The 17,367-nt window shown below is 40.0% G+C and overlaps 1 protein-coding gene across 3 annotated transcripts in view; it reads right to left on the bottom strand.

Moving 5' to 3' along the window:
- The window catches only part of mdga2a (MAM domain containing glycosylphosphatidylinositol anchor 2a), a 256,090-nt gene that overhangs the window by 212,155 nt on the left and 26,568 nt on the right, over positions 1–17,367 (bottom strand). For all 3 annotated transcript variants that reach the window (XM_060933897.1, XM_060933898.1, XM_060933899.1), the window contains exon 2: positions 3,338–3,477. In XM_060933897.1, the coding sequence (XP_060789880.1) occupies positions 3,338–3,477 (140 nt within the window). The remainder of the gene's footprint in view (positions 1–3,337; positions 3,478–17,367) is intronic.

Genomic DNA, 17,367 nt, shown 5'->3' with positions numbered 1-17,367 from the left:
TTTGCCAGATAATCTGTCTGATTTCCTAGGAAACGCAATAAATGTATTAGAAATGTTCATGAAATATATTGACATTAAGTGTGTATATAAACATATTGAGTGACACTACGGGGCGGCACGGTGGTGTAGTGGTTAGCGCTGTCGTCTCACAGCAAGAAGGTCTGGGTTCGAGCCCCGTGGCCGGTGAGGGCCTTTCTGTGTGGAGTCTGCATGTTTTCCCCGTGTCCGCGTGGGTTTCCTCCGGGTGCTCCGGTTTCCCCCACAGTCCAAAGACATGCAGGTTAGGTTAACTGGTGACTCTAAATTGACCGTAGGTGTGAATGTGAGTGTGAATGGTTGTCTGTGTCTATGTGTCAGCCCTGTGATGACCTGGCGACTTGTCCAGGGTGTACCCCGCCTTTCACCCGTAGTCAGCTGGGATAGGCTCCAGCTTGCCTGCGACCCTGTAGAACAGGATAAAGCGGCTAGAGATAATGAGATGAGATGAGTGACACTACAGGTACACAGGCCAGATAAGTTTTGAGAAAGAACGCATCTCAGCTAAGCATTCTTTATCATTGTCTCAGACAGTTTTGGCAGGTGGGCTCAGGAATTGTCAGTCTGCTGACCACAAGGCTGATTTTATGTAAGCTTTAGCTTCTCTTCATGCACTTTTCTTCCTGGTTCTGACAGAGACATGAATCCAAATAACTTAGCAACTGCATTCTCTCACTCTCCATTATGGACTGACAGGGATGGTGGCACAGGTCTGCTTCTGTCCCAAAAGTAGTGAGTGCTTCCTCTTCCTATTCCACCCCTCCAATCTTAACACAGGGTTCTTTGAACAGACTTATTTTCTTCTCTCTCACTGGACAATGCTATTGATACATTCTCCTGTCCAACTTTTTCAATTCCATCAAGGCCTGAATTGTCCTGATGCTCTGCTCCTCATGTTTCTTCATTTGTGGCTATATTCACTTTTGACTTACCTCAAATAATTGTGGATGATCTTACTTGGCTAACTACAGTTTCAGCCTAAGACTCACTTTCTTCTTGAGACTTGACTACTGGAACTCATGAACTTATGGCTAATCTTCCTGCACATGTATTTTTGCCAGAATGTAAATTTTCTTTAATCTTCACCCATGCCATTCCACTGTCGTGGAAAATGCCTTTCTGTAGCTGGTTGCATTAGATTTAAAGGTCTAATGACTGCCTGCAAAGCCAAAAATAGACCAGAGGTTTAAGTTTAATGATATTGATTTTTCAGGTTTTTAAAATGTTGCACTCAAACTACACAATTTACTCTGACAGGACCGGAGTTCGACCATACAGAAACATGCGCTGATGAAAGATGAGTGAAGAAACAGTCAGTGGAATTTGCATCAGATCTGATGTAGCTTTGAGGAACTTTCAAGACATAAAGACATGGTTTGCCAAGGTTGGTGTGGAAGAACTTGAGGGGCTTGCACAGAGCTCTGTCCTCAACCAAGCTGAACACCTTTGGGATGAATTGGAAATCTGACCGCACCCCAGCCTTCCTCACCCAACATCAGTACCTGACCTAACTAATGCTCTTGTGGGTAATTGGACAAATACCCACAGCCACATTTCAAAATCCAGTAGAAAGCCTTCCCACAAGAGTGGAGGTTATTCTAACAGCAAAGGGAATGAGATGTTCAAAAAACAAACTAAATCTGGAATGGGATGTGCAAAAAACGCACGAGTGTGATGGTCAGGTGACCACAAACTTTTATCCATATAGTCCAGGTGCCATTGAGTTGCCAGGCCACCAGTGTTTTTAAGGGAGGTAAGAGGAAACCCACACAAACAAGGTGAGAAATACGAAACTCCACAAACACAATAACCCAAGTATCAAATCAGTGACCAACTACATATCATGTTGAGATGATAATAACATACAATGTCAGATCACATGACATAACGTGGCAGGGAATCATGTGGTGGTGATGAAAATGTCTTTGACATGGAATCCATCTCACCAAATAAGTAAAAAAAAAATAAACATTTATGTAAAGGTCCTTAAAATATTAACAGAATTTCTGAAATGTTGTTAAATGAAGAAAACTTGTTTCTATCTGCTGTTACCGAAATACAGGAGGATTACATACAGTAACATATGTAATCAGAGTGTGTGATAAACAGTAATTTGTGGTTCAATAATCAACAGTATGTCAAAATAATACACAAACATAGGTTAACATAGCTGCTGTATGTTTGTCTCTCAACACTTGGCAAAGGGTACGTCATACATGCAGCATTATATTGACTGTAGTACTATGCAGTTTAATTTTATTTAAATTGGAATATTTGGAGTGGTGTCATTTAATTTTAAAAATCTGTTCCCATTTGCATCTTTGCAGCAGGCACAGTAGGTATTGTTGCCGTCTTGCAGCTCAAGGGTCCCTGATTCAATTCTGAGCTTGGTTTACTGTCTAGGTAGAGTTTTGCATGTTCTCACTATGTTCACATGGGTTTACTCTGGGTGCTATGGTTTCCTCCCACCTCCTAAAAACACGCACACACCTGGATTAACTATACTGAATTGTCACTATGTGCGAAAGAATGTGTGCATGTGTGTGCATGATGCCCTGCAATGGTAATCCATCTGGAGTGAATTCTTTCACCTTGCACCTTGTATCCCCAGTATGGGCTCCTGATCCACCATGACACTGACTTGGGTAAAGTTACTGAAGATAAATGAATGAAAAATGAACCTTTTTCATCATGTTAATGTAATTTGTTAGTACTATGGCAATAAAATTATTTTGTTCTTCAGAGCAACTGTCGAAACAGTCTTATTGTATGGGTCCAACTCATGGATGCTGACTAGTGCACTTACTAGAAAACTCAATGGAGCATACACCAAGATACTCAGAGCAGTTCAAAATGTGAACTGGCAACATCGAATTACAAAGAAAGAGCTCTATGGAGACCTTCCAAAACTTTCAACAACAATAGCAGAAAGGAGACTACGTTTTTCTGGCCATTGTTGGAGAAGTAAGGAGGAGATAATCTGCAAGGTGATTCTTTGGGAGCCAATCCACAGAAAGTGCAGTAGAAGACGGCCAGCCCGAACCTTTATTGATCAAGTGGTAGAAAACACCAATCTTGAGAAGTATCAGTTGCCAATAGCAATGGCAGACCGTGAATTATGGAGAAGTATGGTCAATGATGTCCAACTGAGGTCGCTCCGGTAGGTACGATAGATTGCAGGATTTAGCTTCTGAAATTTTCAATCTGATGTTCTTATATGCAAATTTAAATTAGATACAACAGGTGGAAGGAAACCTCAACAGATCAAATCTTTGTGGATTAAACATGAAAAGAGACTCACCTGTGGTCGTGGATGTCCTGAGACCAGGCAGGTCAGCTCTAGTGTCTCACCCTCCTGGATCGTATACACTCTCTCAGTGTAGCGCTCTTCCTCCACATTACATGCGTGACCAGAGTGAATGATGCGAACAGTTGGAGGAGCTGCACAAATTGTAGAGTGGTGGGGGGCAGACAAAGAGAAAAGAATGATCAAGCTTTCTATATAATTCAACCACACTAAAAAACAATAAAGTGAATGAATGTACTTTTTCAGTTGTTTGACTCACTGGCCATAATAAAATACAATGGACCTGCTGCGTGCAAGCAAGTCAATCTATCCCCCTAATACAGTGCCTTGCAAAAGTATTCATCCCCCTTGGTGTTTGTCCTATTTTGTCGCATTACAAGCTGGAATTAAAACGGATTTTTGGAGGGTTAGCACCATTTGACTTACACAACATGCCTACCACTTTAAAGGTGCGCATTGTTTTTTTATTGTGACACAACAATAACTAAGATGAAAAAACAGAAATCTGGAGTGTGCATAGGTATTCACCCCCTTTCATATGAAACCTCTAAATAAGAGCTGGTCCAATTAATTCACTTCATAAGTCACATAATTAGTTGATTAAGATCCACCTGTGTGCAATCAAAGTGTCACATGATCTGTCACATGATGTCTGTATAAATCAACCTGTACTGAAAGGACCCTGATTCTGCAACACTACTAAGCAAGCAACATGAAAACCAAGGAGCCTCCAAACAGGTCAGAGACAAAGTTGTGGAGAAGTATAGATCAGGGTTGGGTTATAAAAAATATCCCAAACTTTGAATATCCCAGGGAGCGCCATTAAATCCATTATAGCAAACTGGAAAGAACATGGCACCACTACAAACCTGACAAGAGAAGGCCGCCCACCAAAACTCACAGACCGGGCAAGGAGGGCATTAATCAGAGATGCAACAAAGACACCAAAGGTAACACTGAAGGAGCTGCAAAGATCCACAGCGGAGATGGGAGTATCTGTCCATAGGACCACTTTAAGCTGTACACTCCACAGAGCGGGGCTTTATGGAAGAGCGGCCAGAAAAAAGCCATTGCTGAAGAAAACATGTTTGGAGTTTGCCCAATAGCATTTAGCAGATTCCCTAAACACATGGAAGAAGATTCTCTGGTCAAATGAGACAAAAATTTAACTTTTTGGCCATCATGGGAAACGCCATGTGTGGTGCAAACCCTGAAAGCACCATCCTTACAATGAAGCATGGTGGTGGCAGCATCATGCTGTGGGGATGTTTTTCATCTGCTGGAACAAGAAATCTGGTCAGGACTGAAGGAAAGATGGATGGTACTAAATGCAGAGCAATTCTGGAGGAAAACCTGTTTGAGGTTTGAGACTGGGACAAACCTGCCAGAGGTTTGAGACTGGGACAAAGGTTCACGGTCTAGCAGGACAATGACCCTAAACATACTGCTAAAGCTACATTGGAGTGGTTTAAAGGGAAACATTTAAATGTCTTGGAATTACCTAATCAAAGCCCAGGCTGCAATCCAACTGAGAATCTGTGGCATAACTTGAAGACTGCTGTACACCAACGCAACCCATCTAACTTGAAGGAGTTGGAGCAGTTTTGCCTTGAGGAATGGGCAAAAATCCCAGTGGCTAGATATGCTAAGCTAATAGAGACACACCCCAAGAGACTTGCAGCTGTAATTGTAGCAAAAGGTGGCTCTACAAAGTATTGACTTTGAGGGGGGTGAATACCTATGCACACTCCAGATTTCTGTTTTTCATCTTAAATATTGTTTGTGTCACAATAAAAAAAAAACAATGTGCACCTTTAAAGTGGTAGGCATGTTGTGTAAATCAAATGGTGCTAACCCCCCAAAAATCCATTTTAATACCTGCTTGTAATGCCACAAAACAGGACAAACACTATGAATGGGGGATGAATACTTTTGCAAGGCATTGTCTCATCTCATCTCATTATCTGTAGCCGCTTTATCCTGTTCTACAGGGTCGCAGGCGAGCTGGAGCCTATCCCAGCTGACTACGGGCGAAAGGCGGGGTACACCCTGGACAAGTCGCCAGGTCATCACAGGGCGCAAGGCATTGTATCACTGAAAAACAAGTAGAATTTGGCACCAACCGCATCAATGGTAATCCCTCCACTGCCAACAAGTCTTGTCCTTCTTGCTACTCATTTGTATGTCTCAAATACCCTTTAGTATACAACCCCGATTCCAAAAAAGTTGGGACAAAGTACAAATTGTAAATAAAAACGGAATGCAATAATTTACAAATCTCAAAAACTGATATTGTATTCACAATAGAACATAGACAACATATCAAATGTCGAAAGTGAGACATTTTGAAATGTCATGCCAAATATTGGCTCATTTGAAATTTCATGACAGCAACACATCTCAAAAAAGTTGGGACAGGGGCAATAAGAGGCTGGAAAAGTTAAAGGTACAAAAAAGGAACAGCTGGAAGACCAAATTGCAACTCATTAGGTCAATTGGCAATAGGTCATTAACATGACTGGGCATCTTGGAGTGGCAGCGGCTCTCAGAAGTAAAGATGGGAAGAGGATCACCAATCCCCCTAATTCTCCGCCGACAAATAGTGGAGCTATATCAGAAAGGAGTTCAACAGTGTAAAATTGCAAAGAGTTTGAACATATCATCATCATCTACAGTGCATAATATCATCAAAAGATTCAAAGAATCTGGAAGAATCTCTGTGCGTAAGGGTCAAGGCCAGAAAACCATACTGGGTGCTTGTGATCTTCAGGCCCTTAGACGGCACTGCATCACATACAGGCATGCTTCTGTATTGGAAATCACAAAATGGGCTCAGGAATATTTCCAGAGAACATTATCTGTGAACACAATTCACCGTGCCATCCGCCGTTGCCAGCTAAAACTCTATAGTTCAAAGAAGAAGCTGTATCTAAACATGATCCAGAAGCACAGATGTCTTCTCTGGGCCAAGGCTCATTTGAAATGGACTGTGGCAAAGTGGAAAACTGTTCTGTGGTCAGACGAATCAAAATTTGAAGTTCTTTATGGAAATCAGGGACACCGTGTCATTCGGACTAAAGAGAAGAAGGACGACCCAAGTTGTTATCAGCGCTCAGTTCAGAAGCCTGCATCTCTGATGGTATGGGGTTGCATTAGTGCGTGTGGCACGGGCAGCTTACACATCTGGAAAGACACCATCAATGCTGAAAGGTACATCCAGGTTCTAGAGCAACATGTGCTCCCATCCAGACGACGTCTCTTTCAGGGAAGACCTTGCATTTTCCAACATGACAATGCCAAACCACATACTGCATCAATTACAGCATCATGGCTGCGTAGAAGAAGGGTCCGGGTACTGAACTGGCCAGCCTGCAGTCCAGATCTTTCACCCGTAAAAAACATTTGGCGCATCATAAAACAGAAGATACGACAAAAAAGACCTGACAGTTGAGCAACTAGAATCCGACATTAGACAAGAATGGGTTAACATTCCTATCCCTAAACTTGAGCAACTTGTCTCCTCAGTCCCCAGACGTTTACAGACTGTTGTAAAGAGAAAAGGGGATGTCTCACAGTGGTAAACATGCCCTTGTCCCAACTTTTTTGAGATGTGTTGTTGTCATGAAATTTAAAATCCCCTAATTTTTCTCTTTAAATGATACATTTTCTCAGTTTAAACATTTGATATGTCATCTATGTTCTACTCTGAATAAAATATGGAATTTTGAAACTTCCACATCATTGCATTCCGTTTTTATTTACAATTTGTACTTTGTCCCAACTTTTTTGGAATTGGGATTGTACTTCAAACAGGAAGGAAGCTGTTGACAAAAAACTATTTCAGACATTGCTTGACCCTGTTTGGATCATTTTCGAAATCTAATCAGGTCATCTGCTGCTTACAATGATAATTCCAGATAAATCCTCCAAACATCCAAGTGCTGCTACTTGAGATATCACGCTAATGAGAATCTCAGACAGACAGAGATGGACAGGTGGACAGAGGAACAAATGAAGGGATGCAGGAACAATTTAAAAACATTATATAAATAAGAAAATATGCATATCCAGGAATTATCATAGTGCACATCACAAAGTAGCCAAGTGTTGAATCTGAAGACTTCTTTTACGAATCACCCCCACAGAGCAAGAGCTAAGTTTCCATGTGCCAGACTCAATTGTTCTGCTGATCTCTGTTTTGGACGCACTCCCGTTTCTCATCTGTCTCATTGTCTCACCTGAAAGTAGGTATGTACTTTTTCAGGTACATTTTAAAAGCTGCAAAAACTGTGTTCTCTGAGTGTACATAAGTAACAGAATCAGAAAACAACTAAAATGGAGGCAGTGTAAAATATCTAGTAAAAGTATTTAGGGAAAGAAATATAACACTACTGACAAGTAATTTGTTGCAAGTTCTCAGACTGGTACCAAAACAGAAGAAAAATCCGAAAGTATTCATGTGTGCCAGATGACTCCTCTGTACCCTGGCCTACTTTCTATTTTTAACATTCCTCCACTCCTGCTTGGTAATAGGGTAAGATCCTGCTTGGTAATATGCAGACTTCTTGAGACGGACACCTTTAAACCTATCTCAAAGGATCATGCTGAATGTGCTCTTGGAATTGTTTGTGTTTAATAAGGCTGCTTCTAGTAGTCTAAACTATCCCTGTGTTCGAAATCACTCCCTACTCATTATATAGGGTACTATATAATGAGGACGCCATTTTGTAGTGCTGTCCGAAACAATAACGAGGATTATTACACCCTATATAGTGCACTCAAAGTATCCCACAATGCATTACGAAAAGTAGTGTACAACCGATGGTCACTAAGCAAGCAATACAGTATATCCCTTCATGCATTGCGGTCATGCTGAAAGAAATCAAATTAAAAGTCTCAAATTTGATTTAATAAAAGGCAGCGGCAAAGAAGAAAGTATTCAGCCTTGATTTAAAAGAACTGAAAGATGCAGGTACTTTGTATTTATTAATGTGGGAAATACGCTCAGTATAATATGTATTTATCACAAAAATACATGCATGTATTTATTATTTTGAAAACCCACCAGCCGCCTGATTTGGCACGTTTTAATTGTGCGACAGTAATGACGTAAATACCAGCGCAATGGACAAGTGTCCAAAAGTGTTTTTTCATTTTATCAATGAGCTCACTATATAGTCCTCTATATAGTAATTCCCTATATAGTGAGCAGGGAGTAGTGAACGAGTGAGCGATTTTGGACACAGGGTATGACATCTGGTCCAAGAGAGAGACAGTTTTCTTTTGGAATTCCTCAAAAATGTCAGATCATATAGTTAATGTTACAGTTAACAATACTGACATACCATCCGTAGGTGAAGTAAATTGTGTTTTTGTGGACATGTAATAAAGTACATTCTGAGCTTTACATTTAATCCCCTAGAATACCGTTGATCTCTGACAGAATGGTCCTTGGCTTACAAGTAGTGGTTTCCTGCCCAGCTCAATCAAAGTAAAGGGCATGTAATTCTATATTCTGAGTCTGTGATGCTGGGTTGAGTAAGCAGCTCAGGAAATTGGAATGCTTTCAGATGCATTTCTCAATCATTTGTATTCCATTTCAACAAGGACCAATGCAGTTGTACAGCAAGCAAAATATGTCCATCCATGTTCTCTATTTCGTTATAAAGATTTATGGGTGCTCACTAATATAATTAACCTCTGTTTTATTTGCACTGTTTACAGATGGCTAAGGACAGCGGCTACTATTGGCTTATTGTAATTATATAAATGGACAGGTATCCGTAAACTAATTGTGTGGAACATGTGAGGGGAATGTGCATGGCTTTTGAGGTTTTCATAGTCCAAACTTATTTTCCAGATTAGCTATTTGTAAGATTGTTTTGAAAATGTTATATTGAAAATATCAGAGCACTCCTTGTAAGGTTGTGCAATATTGATTTTTAGGGGTGAAGCAGCAAAGCTGCATATGCACCCATTATGTTTCTATCTTTGCTTATTGTTCTTCTTCTTCTGGCTAGGGTGTCTATAGCAGCTCCCCAACCATATGGTAAAATGCTTTGAAATTTGGCAGACTGATTGGGAACAGTCCCCTGATTCTTTTCACCAAGCTTCATGTTTGCACCTCGAGTGCTCTAGCACCACCAATGGGTCAAATTTGGAGGTTCATTCATGCATGTAACTTTTGAACTCTGTCTGACATTCAAAAATGAGGTACCTTTTGGATTCCTTGGCTCAAGCTGAATTTGCCACACCTCATGAGGTCAATTTCTGTCATATGGAACTTTCTGCCATTTTGGATTTTATCAAAAATGCTTAAAAGTTTTCATAGGTCACAAATTTTGTTCAACGTTCATGAAATTTGGGACAGATGAACTGCAGACCAAGCCTTACAAAAGTTGTTTGTTGGCTTTTCAATTTACGAAAGTCTTTGCCTGTCACAGGCAGTTGAAACTGGACACAAAGCCACCAGTAGGATTGGGAGGTCATACCTCAGCAACGCTTAGATGTATCAAAACCAAACTTGGTACATGAACTCAATGTTCTGTCATTTGACCACTAGGGGGTGCTGCAATAAGTAAAAAATGCATTTTGGCTAAAAACTGTTGATAGGTTTGCCATAAAAAAAATAATACTTCTTGTCTCTGGGCATTCCTTGGGAGATCCCAAATCCGAGACCTTGCAAGCTGTCATGTCAACTTAATTGCTGCAGCCACCATATTGGATTTCATTACAAATACTTAAAACTTTTCACAGGTCACAAAATTTGTCCATTCTTCATGAACTTTGGCAAAAACAATCAGACCACATCTCACAAAAGTTATTTGTTGGCTTTTTGATTTGGCAAAGCATTCACCCATTATAGCCAGTCAAAATGTGTGGCGAAGCTGCCAAACAGGAAGTGAGGTCATATCTCAGCAACACTATGATGTGTCAAAACCAAATTTGGGACATGGACTGAAGACCCCTTTTTGAAAAGCACAGAAAAAATTGGCATTTGACCAGTAGAGGGTGCTGTAATAAGCAATGCTGGAATTTTATCGAACTGTTAAAATTTTTCTCAAGCCACAAATTTTGTCCAATCTTCACCAAATTCATTCATTCATTCATTATCTGTAGCTGGTTTATCCTGTTCTACAGGGTCGCAGGCAAGCTGGAGCCTATCCCAGCTGACTACGGGCGAAAGGCGGGGTACACCCTGGACAAGTCGCCAGGTCATCACAGGGCTGACACATAGACACAGACAACCATTCACACTCACATTCACACCTACAGTCAATTTAGAGTCACCAGTTAATTTAACCTGCATGTCTTTGGACTGTGGGGGAAACCGGAGCACCCAGAGGAAACCCACGTGGACAACATGCAAACTTCGCACAGAAAGGCCCTCGCCAGCCACAGGGCTCAAACCCGGACCTTCTTGCTGTGAGGCGACAGCGCTAACCACTACACCACTGTGCCGCCTTCACCAAATTTGGAAGAGATATTCTTCAGACAAAGCCTTGTGAAAGTTATTGGATGGATTTTTTTTTTTATTTCAAAACCATTTTTCTGTTACAGCCTAATGAATTCAGTGGCAAATCCACCAAACAGGAAGTGATCTTTGGTCAGCTGACATGAAACTTGCTGTGAGTGCATACAGCCATGCCAACATTGTCATGAAGTTTCCATGGCAACTATGCCCTGATGGGCTGCTTGGCCCCCTCACTGCTGCTTTAAAATATCACAAGAAACGATTTTATTGTCCAGACATGATAGCCTAAAAAAGCCAGGAAAACAAGCATTTCTACCGTTTCTGATTTAAGGAGAGTAGGGTAGCACATAATAATGTTATCAGCTGTGCAATCGGGAACTGTGGCCAAACTTAGGTGAATGGTGGATTTCTAAGTGATTGAACAGTAATACACAGTAAATAAAATAAAATTTAAAAAACCCACATTTCAATATTATCTTTTTACAAAACATTTGTCCAGTGTTCACGTGGCCAACATTTTCTCTGTTGATGTTGTTCACACTGTTAAGCAGGAGAGTGTACCAGTCAAAAAAAAAAATTGCATTGAATCAAATTCTGTGTAGTGTTAAATTTGACACTTTGTTGTAGGCTGGTGTAATCTTTTGGGTGAAAATCTTTGTGTGCCCCCCACCAAATAAAACCAAACCAAACAAAAAAAACAACAAAAAAGACCTGTTTTGACCAAAACATTTCAGTGGAATCACTAATAAACAGAGTGGACTATGTTTTATATATACATTACTGTGCAAAAGTCTTACACGCATGTAAAGAAATGCTGCAAACCAAAAATGACTTAAAAATAATTAAATGAAATGTTTCAACATTAAAAAATACTATAAACAGCAGTAAGCCATAATAAATGAAACAAAGTCAATATTTTGTGTGAGCTGATCCTTTGCTTTAAAAAGAAATAGTGGTCTCCGGTACAATGAGTACAGTTTTAGAAGGAAATGAGCTGTAGGTTTTACTAAGCATCTTACAGAACCAGCCACAGTTCTTCTGGACACTTTGTCACAGTCGCTTCTTCATTTTGCAGCAAAACCCAGTATTCTTCATTATGTTTTCTTTTTTAATCTGAAAAGTGCTCTCTCATGTAATATGCTGCTCAGATACAAACTTTGGTTTTCTGTAACATTTACTTTTGTGCTGGAAAACGAACATTTGGAACTCTAAAATGTTTTTGTACTGACTCGATCATGTAGAAGTTTCCTGATGTTAGCTAAGCCAAACACACTGATTATATTATATTCGTAAATCTAAATATTCTCCATTTACCCACATAGAGTGCAAGGAAGCAGCTTCTCGGAAGTGTCTGTTAATATTGGAGAGTTCAAATCACCTGAGGAAATGATACCAGATTCACATGTAAGCTGGCTTATCTCTTGTTTTATTGGGGAGAAAAAGACTGCTATTTAGTGTATTTTACAGTGGTGCTTGAAAGTTTGTGAACCCTTTAGAATTTTCTATATTTCTGCATAAATATGACTTAAAACAACATCAGATTTCCACACAAGTCCTAAAAGTAGATAAAGAGAATCCAGTTAAACAAATGAGACAAAAATATTATACTTGGTCATTTATTTATTGAGGAAAATGATCCAATATTACACATCTGTGAGTGGCAAAAGTATATGAACATCTAGGATTAGCAGTTAATTTGAAGGTGAAATTAGAGTCAGGTGTTTTCAATCAATGGGATGACAATCAGATGTGAGTGGACACCCTGTTTTATTTAAAGAACAGGGATCTATCAAAGTCTGATCTTCACAACACATGTTTGTGGAAGTGTATCATGGCACGAACAAAAAAGATTTCTGAGGACCTCAGAAAAAGCGTTGTTGAGGCTCATCAGGCTGGAAAAGGTTACCAAACCATCTCTAAAGAGTTTGGACTCCACCAATCCACAGTCAGACAGTTTGTGTACAAATGGAGGAAATTCAAGATCATTGTTTCCCTCCCCAGGAGTGGTCACTCCAAGAGCAAGGCGTGTAATAGTCGGCCAAGTCACAAAGGACCCCAGGGTAACTTCTAAGCCTCTCTCACATTGGCTAATGTTAATGATCAAGAGTCCATCATCAAGAGAACACTGAACAACAATGGTGTGCATGGCAGGGTTGCAAGGAGAAAGCCACTGCTCTCCAAAAAGAACATTGCTGCTCGTCTGCAGTTTGCTAAAGATCACTTAGACTAGCCAGAGGGCTATTGGAAAAATGCTTTGTCGACGGATGAGACCAAAATATAACTTTTTGGTTTAAATGAGAAGCGTTATGTTTGGAGAAAGGAAAACACTGCATTCCAGCATAAGAACCTTTTCCCATCTGTGAAACATGGTGGTGGTAGTATCATGGTTTGGGCCTGTTTCGCTGCATCTGGGCCAGGATGGCTTGCCATCATTGATGGAACAATGAATTCTGAATTATACCAGCGAATTCTAAAGGAAAAATGTTAGGACATCTGTCCATGAACTGAATCTCAAGAGAAGGTGGGTCATGCAGCAAGACAACGACCCTAAGCACACAAGTCGTTCTACCAAAGAATGGTTAAAGAAGAATAAAGTTAATGTTTTGGAATGGCCAAGTCAAAGTCCTGACCTTAATCCAATTGAAATGTTGTGGAAGGACCTGAAGCGAGGAGTTCATGTGAGGAAACCCACCAACATCCCAGAGTTGAAGTTATGCAGGAATGGGCTAAACTTCCTCCAAGCCGGTGTGCAGGACTGATCAACAGTTACCGGAAACATTTAGTTGCAGTTATTGCTGCACAAGGGGGTCACACCAGATACTGAAAGCAAAGGTTCACATACTTTTGCCACTCACAGATATGTAATATTGGATCATTTTCCTCAATAAATAAATGACCAAGTATAATATTTTTGTCTTATTTGTTTAACTGGGTTCTCTTTATCTACTTTTAGGACTTGTGTGAAAATCTGATGATGTGGGGGCATCGTGGCTCAAATGGATAAGGCGCCATACCATAAATCCGGGGACCTGGGTTTGATTCCGGCCCGAGGTCGTTTCCCGATCCCTCCCCGTCTCTCTCTCCTGCTCATTTCCTGTCTCTACACTGTCCTATCCAATAATAAAGGTGAAAAAAGCCCAAAGAAAATCTGATGATGTTTTAGGTCATATTTATGCAGAAATATAGAAAATTCTAAAGGGTTCACAAACTTTCAAGCAACGCTGTAAGTGAAAATTTGTACTAGTGTTGTTTTTCCTGATTTCTGCCTCCAGAGTATGGTCAGGGAGACTCTGTTCACAATGGTGAGTCAGAAGAGAGAGCTGCTGAACAGGTTCCAGCTGGTTTTATTTCCACAGTATGGTAGCCCTGAACTGCAAGGTGTGACATTTTTCTCAGTCCATCAAATCCATTCAAAAGCTTTATTTATTGAATACTCATTCATAGGTCTTATTGCTGATATGCTGTTTCTCAGAGAGTCAGTCAGCAAGATATTACTTTTGTACAAGTCAAATGACACATATGTTTATCTCATCTCATTATCTCTAGCCGCTTTATCCTTCTACAGGGTCACAGGCAAGCTGGAGCCTATCCCAGCTGACTACGGGCGAAAGGCGGGGTACACCCTGGACAAGTCGCCAGGTCATTACAGGGCTGACACATAGACACAGACAACCATTCACACTCACATTCACACCTACGGTCAATTTAGAGTCACCAGTTAACCTAACCTGCATGTCTTTGGACTGTGGGGGAAACCGGAGCACCCGGAGGAAACCCACGCGGACACGGGGAGAACATGCAAACTCCGCACAGAAAGGCCCTCGCCAGCCACGGGGCTCGAACCCAGGACCTTCTTGCTGTGAGGCGACAGCGCTAACCACTACACCACCGTGCCGCCCCCACATATGTTTAATGTTTTGTAATTTGCTTCATTAATGTGATAACCTATTTCATGATAGTAATTTGGCATATTTATACAATAACAGAATAAATGTTAAATTTTTAAAAAAGTATTAGCATAGATGATAAAAAATGTCAGCACAACAAATTTCAACATTTACTTTGTGATTATTTACTTTAACCTTCATCCTACCAAGTGGGGTCCATCTGGACCCTGCACCTATATGTTTGTTTGCCATTTTAAAAATATGTGACATACTGCCTCACCGTTTTATGAATTTGTCGGAATTTATGTCTTAATTAAAACACTAAAGCACCGGAAGATCAGCTTTTTGCATTGTGAAGGTATAATTAATTTGTTACTGGGGTCCAACCGGACCCCAGAGTAAAGTTTATCTGTCTTTCATTTTATAATTGAATAGCACACTGAAAGTTAACTTCTTTTATTTCTTTTATGTTCCATAATGAAACTACCAAGGCATTCCTTCTTGGGGTCCGTGTGGACCCCACTGCTGCAATAAGCACAGGCTGCAAAACAAAAGCCCTAAATTATTTTACAATTACCGGTACTTTTTTGTTTTAAATTCTGTAAGAAAAGACCTAAGTTGTAATCCAGAATGTTTTACAGCTGCATGAGCTGCAAAAATCATGTATATAATGCCAATTTTTTTTGCGGCGCTATAATTTGCTACATGTATGCTAGTTATTGCAATATTATTGCAATGTTATTGCATTTATAATACATCATTGATATTCAGCCATAGTGGATTTTGTTCTTCAATAAAGTTATGTCTGTTTGCTGCATTGAATTGGTTCTTACTGCATTGATTTCAAGGTATTCCCTCCTGGGGTCCATACGGACCCCGCCTGGTAGTTTGTGTATGTAAAATTGGCTGGTAGGATGAAGGTTAAGTGTGTTCTTTATGCCTTGGGCCCTTTAGTGTATTGCTGTTATTAATACAAGATGTTCTGAACAAAACTTATCTGGTGATTTTGTCTTTATAAGCTTTAATTTTAAAGAAAAGTATTGGGGTCCAAACGGACCCCACATGGTAAGATTAAGGTGTAAAATAGCATGGTAGGATGAGGGTTAAAAATCTAAAGTATAAGTTTTGATTATTTAGGCTAATTAATCCCTAACCATGTAGCAGTAGTTGTGAACCTTGCCTACAACAGTCTATTAGTGTGGGATTTTTCTGTAAGAAAACATTTAGGTTGAGCATCACAGGACATTAAATTAAGATGACGTTATTTATAGGCAAAATTTGTATTAATTTAGATTAAACTTGTACAATGTAGCACGGTGGTGCAAGAAGATTCAGGGTTCGAACCTCGTGGAGTTTGCATGTTCTCCCTGTGTCTGTGTGGGTTTCCTCCCACAGACAAGTAGATTAGGTAAAATACCCAGCCACTGGGGTTGCACAAGCCAGTGCATACTTCGCGCCGGTCCCAAGCACAGACAGATTGGGGAAGGTTGCATCAGGATGGGTATCTGGTGTGTAAAAAAGAAAAAAAAAAGCCTATGCCAAATCAAATATGGGGATTATGATAATCTGCTGTTGTGACCCCTAACGGGAGCAGCTGAAAGAAGAAGAAATTTGTACAATGTAACAGATCATTTTGGACCAAACTGTGCAATGTGTAATACCTAGTATTTTTCCTTTCCGTTCCTCTGAGTAAAGCGTTATTTTAGCTAGAACAAAAGCACACATATTTTATGAATTAGGCTACTATCCAAAAAGCAATAACACCATAAAACAGTAGTGAGTTATTGATGCAAAGCTCTAGGCTACTCAAATTCAAGAGATTGTAATGGACAGTAGGTGGTGCAAGAATAATTTTAGAATGAAGTCAAGTCAAGTCAATTTTATAATGAACAGACTATTCCTTCTCTAAGTGGTAGGCTATGTAATTTGTCCAGATGTTACCCTTTTTAGATTTGCCCTTTTTAGACTTTACCCTTTTTAGATTTAGATTATATACATACGTATATCACTGCACTCATCCTGCACTGTTCAGTACTTTAACATACCATTTGCGCTATTAATTTCTTGTACAAAATGGACCATTTAAATTGTTGCACAAACTATGCTACTTATGTGATATCACTGTACATGTGTTCATACTGCTGCTGCACACACTGCCACTTTATTGTACATATAAACATCTGTACATATAGGTTAAATACTGCTAACTATACATACAATCTTACATACTCTATAATCCTGTCCACTATCCCTCTGTAAATATGCATTTAAATATTTACAAATATATGTCTATATTGTCACCATCCATCACTGTACATACTGTAACATACAGAATCACTATGCTGCAGTATTTACTTCTGGCACTTATCTGTAAATGAGAGTGCTCTGAGAGCACAATATCCCCTGCTGGCAACTATGCCATAACTCTGGTAAAATGCGCCTGAATTGAAGGAAATTCCAATATGCGTATTCCTGATGTATACCAAGGAATCCTGTCAAGTTTCATGAAATTCCTTCAAAAATTGTAAGAGGAGTCGATTTCAGAAGGTGAGTACCCTTCCCAGGACGGATGGATGGATATCGCCACGACATAATCCCCCTTCAGGCCTTTCGTCCAATGGGGGATAATAATACTGTATTTTGCCCATACTAAATGGTACTGT

The sequence above is a fragment of the Neoarius graeffei genome, chromosome 11 (assembly GCF_027579695.1).
Source record: "Neoarius graeffei isolate fNeoGra1 chromosome 11, fNeoGra1.pri, whole genome shotgun sequence".
Taxonomy (NCBI): Eukaryota; Metazoa; Chordata; class Actinopteri; order Siluriformes; family Ariidae; genus Neoarius; species Neoarius graeffei.
Note: the sequence above shows the minus strand (reverse complement) of the source record. Positions and strands in the feature narration are given on the sequence as shown.